Source organism: Nicotiana sylvestris, chromosome 1 (assembly GCF_000393655.2).
Source record: "Nicotiana sylvestris chromosome 1, ASM39365v2, whole genome shotgun sequence".
NCBI lineage: Eukaryota > Viridiplantae > Streptophyta > Magnoliopsida > Solanales > Solanaceae > Nicotiana > Nicotiana sylvestris.
Window position 1 is genome coordinate 44351993 of NC_091057.1, and position 12458 is coordinate 44364450.

The following is a 12458-nucleotide window of genomic DNA, read 5'->3' on the forward strand; positions in this document are numbered from 1 at the left end:
TCAAAAATAGTTAAGCATTAATAAACAATTTAAATATGATTTAATGATATAATTAACGGAAGCACAACCCAACACAGCCCTAACCGGGGTGTCACAAGTCACGAGCATCTACTAGGGTATAAATACAACTGAAAGCCTGGAGTGTACAAATATAGACTAATGAAATGAGGAGAGAGAAAAGCAGTGCTGCGAAAGCCGGCAGCTACCTTGCTAAACCCTAATGACTCTGCCTCCGATCAGCCAAAACATACCTAAATCTGCACACAAGGTGCAGTGAGTAATGTGAGTACTCTGACTCAGTGAGTAATAATAATAAATAAAGACTGAAGGCAAGAAATCACGCAAAACACAAGGTATTCCATACTGAAGCAGTAAAATCACTTTAAACAGTAAAGCAGTGAGAAATCAAGTGAAAATCCCTTTTTTCAACAAGTAAAGCAAGTAGTTTACAAGTGAGTAGAAAAAATGATAGAAATATAAACAGCCCCTCGGGCAAAACATGTACAACAAACTGCCCCTCGGCATAATATCAACAGAACCAGCCCCTTGGGCTCAATATCAGAATAATGTCAGCCCCTCGGGCACAATATCAGAATAGTAACAGCCCCTTGAGCTCAATATCAGAAGAGTAACAGCCCCTCGGGCTCAATATCAGAACATTAACAGCCTCTCGGGCTCAATATCAAATCAGTAACAGCCCCTCGGGCTCACTCTCAGAATAGTATCAGCCCCTCGGGCTACCTCACAATCACTCATATCAGCCCCTCGGGCATAGTATCAATCACTCAAAACAATTGGTACCCGCACTCACTATGGGTGTGCAGACTCCGGAGGGGCCCCTTACGACCCAAGTGCTATATCAAGCCACCTCGTGGCATCATCACTCAGCATATCCTCACATCACTCAAGCCACCGCGTGGCATATAAAGTATCTCGGGCCATCGGCCTCATATCACTCAAGCCACCTCGTGGCATAAATAGTATCTCAGGCCCTCGGCCTCATATCCTCACATATGGCCCTCGGCCACACTCAGTCCGGAAATCATCATAAGCCCCTCGGGCATTTGTAAAACAGTAGTTCTCAGCCCAAAATACCATTTAGAAATATCATTTGAGTTTTCAAATCTACATAAAAGCGGCTGAGTTTGTAAAAAAATAATTATCAACAGGACTGAGTTTAAATATAAGTCAAAACAGTGATAAAAATTTCCAAAGGATTCAAATAATTGGCACGAAGCCCAAGTATGGCAATCAGCCCAAATCATGATGATAACAAATAAGTTTCAATCAAATATGCGGTAAAATCATCAATCGGGATGGACCAAATCACAATCCCCGGTAGTAAAAGACCCCGCACTCATCATCCAGCGCGTGTCTCACCTCAATATAGCACTACGATGTGCGAATCCGGGGTTTCAAACTCTCAGGACATCATTTACAATCATTACTCACCTCGAACCGGCTAATCCTCTAGCTCGTGATGCCTTTGTCTCTCAAATCGACCTCCAAATGCCTCGAATCTAGCCACAATAATTCGATTCAGTTAATAAAAATTATAGGAATTAATTCCATATGAAATTCTACATTTTCCATTAAAAATCTGAAATTGCACTCAAAATTCGCCCGTGGGGCCCACGTCTTGAAACCTAACAAAAATTGTGGAATATGAAACCTCATCCAACCACGAGTCCAACCATACCAATTTTACTAAAATCCGACATCAACTTGACCCTCAAATCTTCAAATTAAACCAAGAGGGTTTTCAAGATTTTCCCAACTAAAATCACCAATTGAATGCCAAAACTAGTAATAAATTCGGGTAATATAATAAAAATTAAGTTAAGAACACTTACCCCGTTGTTTTCTCTGAAAATCTCCCGAAAATCGCCTCTCCGCGAGCTCCAATTTGGTAAAAATGGAAAATGGGACGAAGAACTGTTCATGGGTACTGTATATGGGGTACTGTTTATATGTACTGTACACGGATACTGTACACGGATACTGTTCATGTTTACTGTACATGGTACTGTACATGGATACTATTCGTGCAGGTGCAGTTACTGTTCACACGCGCGAAAATTGCAAAAACTACCCAGAAAATTGCAGCAGCTTTTCTTTTCACTAAAAAGGCTCTAACTCCATCATACGAACTCGGAATTCGATGATTCTTGTTCCTATGAGTCACAAATAATAATATGAACATAGCCCTTCACTCGAAACTCAATTCGAAGCTCATTTGCTTAGTTCAATACCCATTGCGCTCGTTAAACAATTAACTCATGTTTCGTGTCAAAAACCCAATCGCGACTTGATGAAATTAGACCAAACTTTCCAGATCAGTCCTATAATTCATTATCAAAATTCCGGAAGTCTAGAAATCAAATTTCAATCTCTAGAACTAAAAATGGACCTTTGGATCATTACATGCTTATGCTCAAAACGGCAAAATCTTCCAAAAACTCTTCCAAAACATATCCGAGCCTCATGGGACCCCGACCAAACATGCTAACACACCCCATGACATTGTTCAAACTTGTTCCAGCCTTCAGAATGCTGAAAACAACATTAAAACATCGAATCACCCTCGGATTCAAGCCTAAGAATTCCAAAACTTCCAAATTCCAAATTCGATCAAACAGTCTATCAAACCTCATCTGAATGACCTGAACTTTTGCACACACATCCCAAATGACATAATGAAGCTACTGCAACTTCAGGAATTCCATTCTGACTCCTATATCAAAATATCGCCTATCAACCGGAAAATGTCGAAATCTCAATTTTGCCAATTCAAGCCTAAACCTTCCACGGACTTCCAAAATGCATTCCGATCGCGCTCCTAAGTACCAAATCACCTAACGGAGCTATCCAAACCATAAAAATTTAAATCTAAGATCAAATACAAACAAGTCAAATCTTGGTCAAACCTTTCAAATTTTAAGCTTCAACTGAGAACTGTTCATCCAAATTCATTCTGATTTTTCCTGAAAATGAAAACCAACGATCTACATCAGTCATAATACGTTAAACGGGGCAAGTCATGCCTAGGAACTGGTGATCAAAGTGCAAAAGTTCAAAACGACCAGTCGGGTCGTTACAAATATAGACTCAAAACCCTCTTTATGATGTGACCTGATAGTGGGTGACTTGAAGGAGGATTCTAAGAGCTTAGGATGATCAGGAGGTGCAGAAGTGGTTTTATTTGGAAGAGAATCAAGTTCTTTAGTTGGTTTTTCTGGGAACTTCTCATGAGTCAAAGACTCGAGGAGTACTATGGTTCTTACATCTCCTAGGAATGGAGTTTCTTCCCCCTGATACTCAAACGAGAGATATGCTCCTTTATTCATTAGACTCTCAACAGTGATAGCCATTATGTTATGCACTCCCTCCATTTCTGGTGACTCTATGATAGTCACTAAGTCCAAAATGAAGGAGTTCAGATACTGATTAGGATCATCCTCAGAGACCTCTGACACTTGAGAGGTGAAACCCCCTGAGTGTTCTTTGATGAGATCATACGAATGACGAGACATAGAGTTTTCAATACATGGGAGGAAAATAGGGTTTGTCAGAAAAGGAAAGACTATAGGAAAAGAGGAGGAACTAGGTATAGATAAAATAGTATTGGAAGGAGTGGAATAGTGAATCTCTGGGAATTATTTTAAGGATGATAGGGAAGTGGGAGTGGTGTTAATGGTGGGAGAAGGAAGCGATCGTTTGATTGCCATTTTAGGAGTATTTGGAAGACAAGTAGAGTGAGTGTGTGAGAGAGAGAGAGAGATGAAGAGAGGATCACAGCTATACAGAAGAGATAAAGGTTCATGACTTGCTGTGAGGGAGAAAGAAAGTTTTATTTGAAAAAGGACTAATGATGAGAAGAGAGAGAAACGGATTCTGAATAATTCTAAAAACGACGGTAGGTTTGTGGGAAAATGTTATCGTGTAGAGGGGATGAAGGGATTTGAAATACAAGACATGACATGCAGACTTTGAAAAGTCGGATGATGTGGCAATTGAGTTAATTTTGTTAATATTTTGAGAAGGCATGCACAACATGCACATTGATTCCCGAACATATTTTTTGAAAAAGATTTTAGCAGCTCTTCTTTTGCAGTTCATAAATGTGCCTTTAGCTGTGTTTACCTTGTTTCTTCCAAAATGTTCCCTCCTCAAGACTTTGGTGAGGATATCTAGAATTTGGTCTTCTGTGCCGCAGGACATTCCACAGATCAACCCTTTCTCCATATTGATCCTTAAAAGATAATGCTTCACCTCAATGTGCTTGCTCCTCTTATTTTGAACTGGACAAAGAAGGTATACCATCAGAAAATACCCCAAAATCTTCTAGTTGCTGCTTAATTCAAAGGGTTTGAGCATATCAGGATGATGCCGCTACATATTCTGCTTCAGTTGTAGATAAAGCCATTGAGTTTTGCTTCCCTGTACCCCAAGAGACAAGACATGATCATGGCAAGTGAGCCATTCTAGAAGTGCTTTTTCTATCCACAAGATAACCTGTATAGTTAACATCAACATACCTAATAAGATTAAAACTATCACCTGAGGGGTAACACAGGACCAGGTCCTGAGTTCCCTTAGGTATCTCAAACTTTTTTTGGTAGCCTTCAAGTAGGATTCCTTGGGACTTGATGTTGAATTCTATTTTGGAGTGGGAATACAGAAGGGACTAAAAAAAATTTTATTTTGAATTTTTGATTCTTGTCTAAAACTAGAATGAAGAGGAATGATTATGTTATCAGGTAGATGGGAACTTTTGTGTTTCCAGTTTGGGACTGAGGTTTGATCAGTAGAGGAACTTGGCAGGTTAATTGGATTTCCCTGCACTCCTTGTTCTGTTACTTGTGGGGTGTCTTGCGCTGCATCTCCACTCTTTCATCAGTTACAGTGGTAGTAATTGAAGTACCAGGTTCCTTATGAGAAGTGGAAGAGAATGTTGCATTGTCTTTGACCTGTCTCCTTCATCTTACTCATCATATCAGCCTTCCCATTTGAAACCTTAGATATTTCCCAGGGTCCAGACATGGTTCATTATATTGATCATCACTATTTCCTCCTTTGTTAGAAGAAGGTGTCTCGTTGAATAGCACATGAACACTTCATTCCACCAGTGTGCTCTTTTGTTGTAGACTTTGTGGCTTTTGCTTCGTGGAGAGTATCCCAGAAGGATTCCTTCATCGCCTTTTGCATCAAACTTCCCAAGATGGTCCTTCTTGTTATTGAAATCATGGCATTTTCATTCAAAAAGATTCTCAAATAAGTTGTCCTTGGTTTTCTTCCATTTGGCAGCTCATAGTGGATTTTGTTTAGGAGGGACCTAATCATACACCTGTTCACCAAGTAGCAAGCAGAGTTTATTGCTTTTTCCCAGAATTTTTGGCGATTCCATTATCGATGAGCATTATCCATGCCATGTCTTCTAGAGTTCTGTTCTTTATTTTAGCAACACCATTTTGTTGTGGAGTCCTTGGTGCTAAGAATCTATGTGTGATTCCATTTTTGCTACAAGCTCATAAAATTTGGCGTTCACATTCAGTCCCGTGGTCAGATCTGATTCATAGTGCCTTCAATTTTATCTTCACTTGGATCTTCTTGACAAAGGCCCTAAAACACCTCGAAAGTCTCATCCTTTGTTCTAAGAGCCAGTGTCCAGGTGAATCTTGAATTTGACAGACCACGAATCAGGTCCTTCTGAATCAATTTATTCAGAAGTGAGAAGCTTGCTTGCCCCGATCTTCCATGCCAAAGTTCTGCATCATTATCAACTGACTTCAAGCATCTCATATCACCACCTTGTAAAGATTCAAAGTCAACACCTTAGATGTTATTGTTTCTTTTGGCCACTAAGAGCACTTTCCTAGTTACCAGATTGGTAACTGTACACACTTTTGATAAGAACTCTACTTTGTTCCCTTTATCGCAGATTTGAGAGACACTCATGAGACTGTACTTCAGGCCATCCATATAGTACATGTTCTCAATTGAGTGATAAGGAGATTTTCCAACTTTTCCAGCAGTAAGAATGTACCCTTTCCTTTTTCAAGGGGTATATTCCCTTACTGCAGGGCTTTTAGTAAGAAGAAATCTATGGTGCTTCCAGTCACGTGCTTTGAGCATCCATTATCCATGGTTCATTGTAGTCTGCTTCCTCTCACTGTTCCCTGAACATGCAAATTATGGGTTAGATTTAGGAACCCAAACTAGTTTGGGTACCTTGTTATGATAAAAGGGATGGATGAGGGCTTTTCTAGTCCATGCAGGTAATATTCGTTTCTTGCGGTCGGTACCTGGTCCCTTGTTAGTAGTCACTTTGTCAGTAAACACTTTGTTTTTCTAAATAGATTGAACCCTGGCCTGTCAATTTTCTTTGAAGTGCCCACTATTCCCACAGTGGGTACACAACCAATTATCAGGAACTGTGGCGTACTTGCTATATGGGTTGTAAAGTGTTTTCTCCCTTTGGAACCCGATTCCCTACCTGTTTCCACTATTATTCAAATACATGGCAGTGACAGCATTTGAGGACCAGGTCCACTTCAGAGATTTCTCAAGATCAATTTTTACTTTCTCCAATTCAGCTTGAAGTTGCCGATTTTTCTCAAGTTCACCACATAGACTAGTTTTCACATCATTTAATTCATGTTCAAGCTTGATGTGTGTCTCACTAGCTACTTCCTTCCCTTTCTCAAGACTCATAGTCCTATGTTCTCTATTGAGTCCCTCAATGGTTTCCTCTAGGTCAATGATTATCACTAAAAATCATCCCTCTCTTGCTCAGTGGCTGAATGTTTTTTGTTCTAGAGTGTGTTTCTCATTACTGAGACCTTATATTGTTTCCTTCAAGTCAACGACCACTACCATCAGGTCATCTCTCTCATTTTCTATACTAGTTATTTTTTCATTTAGAGCTTCTTTTTCTTTTTCAAGATTAGCTATGGTCTCATTTAGGTCCACTACACAGACCACCAGATCATCTTTAGATTGTTCAGCTTCTCCTAGTTTTATGGTCAAGATCTCCTTATCATTATCAAGACTATAATAAGCATTAATTAGAATATTTGCTAATGACCTTAGCTTCTTAGAAGAGTAGGATTCAGATTTCTGGGAACATCCCTGAAATTTACCTCATCATCTTCATCTTCTTCATCCTCATCAGACTGAGCCATCAGCACGAACAGTGAGTCATACTTCGTTGCTTCAGTTTCCACTGCCATCATGGAACTATTTTCTGCATCTGGTTCCCTTTTTGATTCACTGGAGGAGTCTCCCCAAGCAGCAATAGCATGCTTCACAATGTTGTCAGCTGTACATTTTCGATTGAATCATTTGTCTGGAACCAGGTTCCTTTTTGCTGCTTTGTCAGGATTTTGTTTGTATTGCTCCTGTTTCACTAGTGGGCAGTCTTTGATGAAATGCCCTGGCTTTCCGCACCTGTGACAGAGATCATTGTTTGCTGCCTTACTTGAACTACCCCTCTTTGGTATACCACTATTTCTTCGAACCATTTTTTGAAATCTTTTAGTAAGATAGGCCATATCACTATCTTCATCACTTGAGTCACTGCTTTCAGCCTTGAGTACCAGGTTCTTTTCATTTTTCGGGTCTCTCCTTTCACTGTCTTTCTTTCTTTTAATCTCCTATGTCTTCAGATTACCAATCAACTCATCCATGATTAGAGTCTGTAGATCTTTAGCTTCAGTGATGGAATTTACCTTACTTTCCCAAGAACCAGGTAGAACATTAAGGATTTTCCTTACAATCTTGTTTATGGGAATAACATCTCTAAGTGAATGAAGCCCATTTATGATGGAGGTAAATCTGGTGTGCATATCCGGTATAGACTCATCATCCTTCATCCTGAAGAGCTCATACTCTGTGGTGAGTATGTCAATTTTGGACTGTTTAACCTGAGTAGTTCCTTCGTGTGCGGTTTGCAACGCTTCCTATATTTCTTTGGCAGTATCACAAGCTTAGACTATGTTGTACTCATCGGGTCCTATGCCACACACCAAGATTTTCTTGGCACGATAGTTCTTTTCTATGGCTTTTCTGTTAATGTCGCTGTACTCTTTTATGTCTTTCGACACCATTGGTCCAGTTTCTTCAATCTTCTTCATAGGAACATGTAGACCATCACATATGATGTCCCACAGTTCTGAATCTTCAGCCATTATAAAATCATGCATGCGAGTCTTCCACCAGTCGTAGTATTGACCATTGAATTTAGGAGGTCTGTAGGTTGATTGTCCTTCCTCAAAGTTGGGTAGAGCAGCCATTGAGATCTTTTCTAGGTGTTAGCCTTTTAGAAAGAACCCTCTCTAATACCAATTGTTAGGTTATATGAGTCCACCAAACAGTAGAGTACCTGGTCCTCTATAAGGTTATGCTGAGAATGCTAGTAAAACTGCAAGTAAATGATACATAGGATTTTTATGTGGAAAAGTTCCACACAATGGGACAAAAACCACGACCTAGCCTTGTAGTCTTTTAACTTCACTAACTTGTAGTCTCACTATTACAATCCACTTTGTTATACCTCTACTACAAAGGATTTCAACTTAACAAACTTGTGGTACTCTTACTACAAGCCACTTTGTGATTCTCTAGTTACAAAGGCTTTAAACCTATGACTAAACTTAGTCACAACATAAACTTAGAAAGTTTACGGATTTTGGGTTTCCTAAAACAAAGCTTCTAAAAAGCAAGATAGGAGTTACAATAAAGAACAAATAACAAGATTACAACTCAACTACGGATACACATAGACTCATTATGAAACTGATCCTTTAGTGGAGTTGTCTTCTTGTTCTTGACACACCAGTGACTTCAATGCCGGATGAACACTTTAATGCTTGACAGAATATCACTGAATGCTCAAGTGAAGTGGTGTGCCTTGCCCCAAGTTGTTATACTACAAAAGACATCATAATGGTGATGTCAAATCTTGGCACATGCTTCTTCCCAATGAGAAATGACTACTGCACTGTCTGCTCCACTATCGCGTGTACAGTTGCGGACAGTCACTTTCTGCAGTTGCGTTCCAACTGTATAGCTGACTTATACTTCTGTTAGAGAACCCTAAGGGATCAGGTCCTTGTTGTATTCCTCTTTGTAACAGTTGCGGATAGTCACTATCTACTGTTACGTTCCATCTGTACAGTTGGCTTGTACCAGGTACCTGTTGTATTCTTCCTTGTAGTTGTTCACTCACTTGCTGGAGATCAGACTGAGCATTGTTCATTTGGAGAGTACACCAGGTGGGTGAGGTTCTTTATCTGGTTCTTGACAATAAGTTTGTTAGATCATCAAAACATAAGAAGCATAAGGCAAAGACATTAAAAACCCATCAACGTCTAATAATTTTAAAATAACACAAATTGTCTCAAATTAACTTAAAAGCATAAATTGTGTGTTGTCTTGTCAGTTGAAAAGCTGACCGACTGCAAAAAAGCTGTTTCGTTTCAAAAAAAGTGAATATGTATAGCGCGGTAAAATACTACATTTTGTGTGTTGTCTTGTCTATAAATAATGAGCGCATTCTAATTATTTTCTGCGCTTAACAATAACCAATTGCAAATATTTCCATAAAAGCAAGGTTTTTCTTTACGCTTTAACAAATGTCTGAACCCCTTTATGTGCCAAGGTGCGAGTGAAGTAAAAAATGCATGATGCAAAACTGTTGGGATGATGGTGAAGCTTGACGTATCAAGAAGTTTTATAGGGTTCCCGACGAACCTGTTTGCAATTTTGAGGTATGGATTGATGAATCCTGTCAGCAGGAATACTACAAAGAAAAATTGCAATATCTTCATTGTTTGTGTTTGAAGCAGTGGGAAAGAGAGCGACAATCCAAACGAGAAGTTGCGGAGTTGAAGGAGACTCTCAAAGAGGTGGAAGAAGAAAAAAATAAGCTGGAAGACAAATTTAAGTGGTTGGAGCAGAGAATACTAGGCGGTCGTGACTAAACAATGACATGTACGTGTTGAGCGTAGTAGTGTATCTTTATGTTTCCCGTGTCATGTGTTTTTATTAGTTTTACTGAATTTAAGTTATATTAAGTTTCTATGTTTGTGTTTGTGTTGTACTGTTAAAATAAAGAAGAAATGGGCCTTGACTATTTTTTATAATTTTTTTAACTAAGGCAATTTGTTGTAACTTATATATATTATATATATATATATATATAATATGTGGGGCTATTTATTTGTTTAAATTTTTTTATCTAAGGCATTTTCTTGTAAATTATACTATATAATTGTGACTTAAATTTTTTAATTCAAATTTAAAACACAAAATATTGTAAAAAGATATTCAAAGGAATGCGTTATAATTTTTATTATTATAACATTAAGAAAATATGGCCCAATCTTTCTTAGCTTCCACCCCCTCCCCCCAATGGAATGAGCACAACCAAGGTGCTAATACCACCATTGAGAAGAAAAAGAAACTAATCAAGATGTGCCAAAATACAAGTTACATAGTAATTTTACATGGTATCTCTTACAAATTTCATAAATCCATCAAGGTTCGGAGGAGCTTCCGTTGGTGGTGGTGGAAAAGAACCTTTTTCATCACCCCTTCCGGGTGAAGCTGCTTCCTCCGCAAGTTCAGCTAGCATTTATTCGTAAGCTTTGTCTACCTCTAGTTGTAATTCAGCAAGTCCAAAATTTCTTCATTCCGAATGGATCCAATCTCTGAAAAGTACTAATTTTTCCAAGCTCTCCCTCATAGACGCTCTATAATCATCGAGTTGTAGTCTTGCTTGACTGAAAGCGCTCTCTGATGCCACTATTGAAGCTTGAATGGTTAAACTTTCCCAGGCCATACTTGAAAGGACCGAAAAGTGTTTTTGTCACGACCCAATCCCCGAACCCAGTCGTGATGGCGCCTCTCGTGAAGACAAGGCCAGCCAGACCAAAACGGAAACCTCTTTTAAATAGTTAATCATCATCAACGGTAATAACGTATAATATAATACTCATAAATTGCAGAATTTAACGATAATAACCGCAAGAACCATCCCGACACGTGCCCAAACCGGGGTGTCACAAGTCATCAGCTACTACAGAATCTGTTATAGGTCTACAAAGTACGGAATCCGATACAACAGTCTGAAGAAAACATAAATGATAGAGGATAAGAGAGACAAGGGGTTGCGGACGTCAACAGCTACCTCGTAACTCCAAATCACTACCTAGCCTGGAAGGAATCAGCGCTCAGGTGCGGACTCTGCTATGCCTGAATCTGCACACATGGTGCAGGGAGTAATATGAGTACTCTGACTCAGTGAGTAATAATTATAAATAATGGCTGAAAGTATGAAAACACGTAAAGGCACAAAGCAACTCCATATCAAGAAGTAAAATCACTTAAAGCAGTAAATCAGTGAAAAAATCAAATGATATTCCTTTTAAAACAAGTAAAACCGGTAATTTAACAGGTAAATAACAAGTAGAAATCCGCCCCTCGGGCACAGTATCAATCGCTCAGCATAGTATCAGCCCCTCAGGCTCACTTTCAGTACAGTATCAGCCCTTCGGGCTACCTCACAATCACTCATATCAGCCCCTCGGGCTCACTCTCAGAATAGTATCAGCCCCTCGGGCTACCTCAAAATCACTCATATCAGCCCCTCGGGCATAACATCAATCACTCAGAACAATGGGTACCCGCGCTCACTGTGGGTGTGCAGACTCCGGAGGGGCCCCTTACGGCCCAAGCGCTATATCAAGCCACCTCGTGGCATCATCACTCAGCATATCCTCACATCACTCAAGCTACCGCGTGGCATATAAAGTATCTCAGGCCCTCGGCCTCACATCACTCAAGCCACCGCGTGGCATATATAGTAACTCAGGCCCTCGGCCTCATATCACTCAGCATATCCTCACATATGGCCCTCGGCCTCACTCAATCCGGAAATCATTATAAGCCCCTTGGGCATTAGTAAAACAGTAGTTGTCTTCCCAAAACATGATGTAGAAATATCATTTAAGTTTCAAATCTGAGTAAAAGTGGCTGAGTTTGTAAAACAGTAGATATCAACAGGACTGAGCTCAAATAATAAGTCAAGCAGTGAGGAAACAGTGATAAAATCCCCGAAGGGTTCAAATAGTTGGCACGAAGCTCAAATATGGCAATCAGCCCAAATCATGATGATAACAAATGAATTTCAGTCAAATATTCGGTAAAATCATCAATCGGGATGGACCAAGTCACAATCCCCAGTAGTGAAAGACTCCACGCTCATCATCCAGCGCGTATCTTGCCTCAATATAGCACTACGATGTGCAATCCAGGGTTTCAAACCCTTAGGACATCATTTACAACCATTACTCACCTCGAATTAGCTAATTCTCTAGCTCGCGACACCTTTGCCCCTCGAATTGGCCTCCACGCGAAAACATTCGAAAAACATCAAAAATCTCGAAATTAGCAAA

The 12458-nt window shown here is 39.6% G+C and overlaps 1 protein-coding gene across 1 annotated transcript; it reads right to left on the reverse strand.

Annotated features, from left to right (window-relative positions):
- Positions 1-5079: 5079 nt before the first annotated feature.
- Positions 5080-8294, reverse strand: LOC138869566 (uncharacterized). The gene is made up of 7 exons (XM_070147197.1): positions 8028-8294; positions 7731-7961; positions 7356-7655; positions 7143-7304; positions 6877-7035; positions 6497-6552; positions 5080-5347 (listed from the first exon to the last, which is right to left on the reverse strand). Exons 1-7 carry the CDS (start codon positions 8292-8294, stop codon positions 5080-5082), a joined length of 1443 nt encoding a protein of 480 aa, XP_070003298.1.
- Between the last annotated feature and the right edge of the window lie 4164 nt (positions 8295-12458).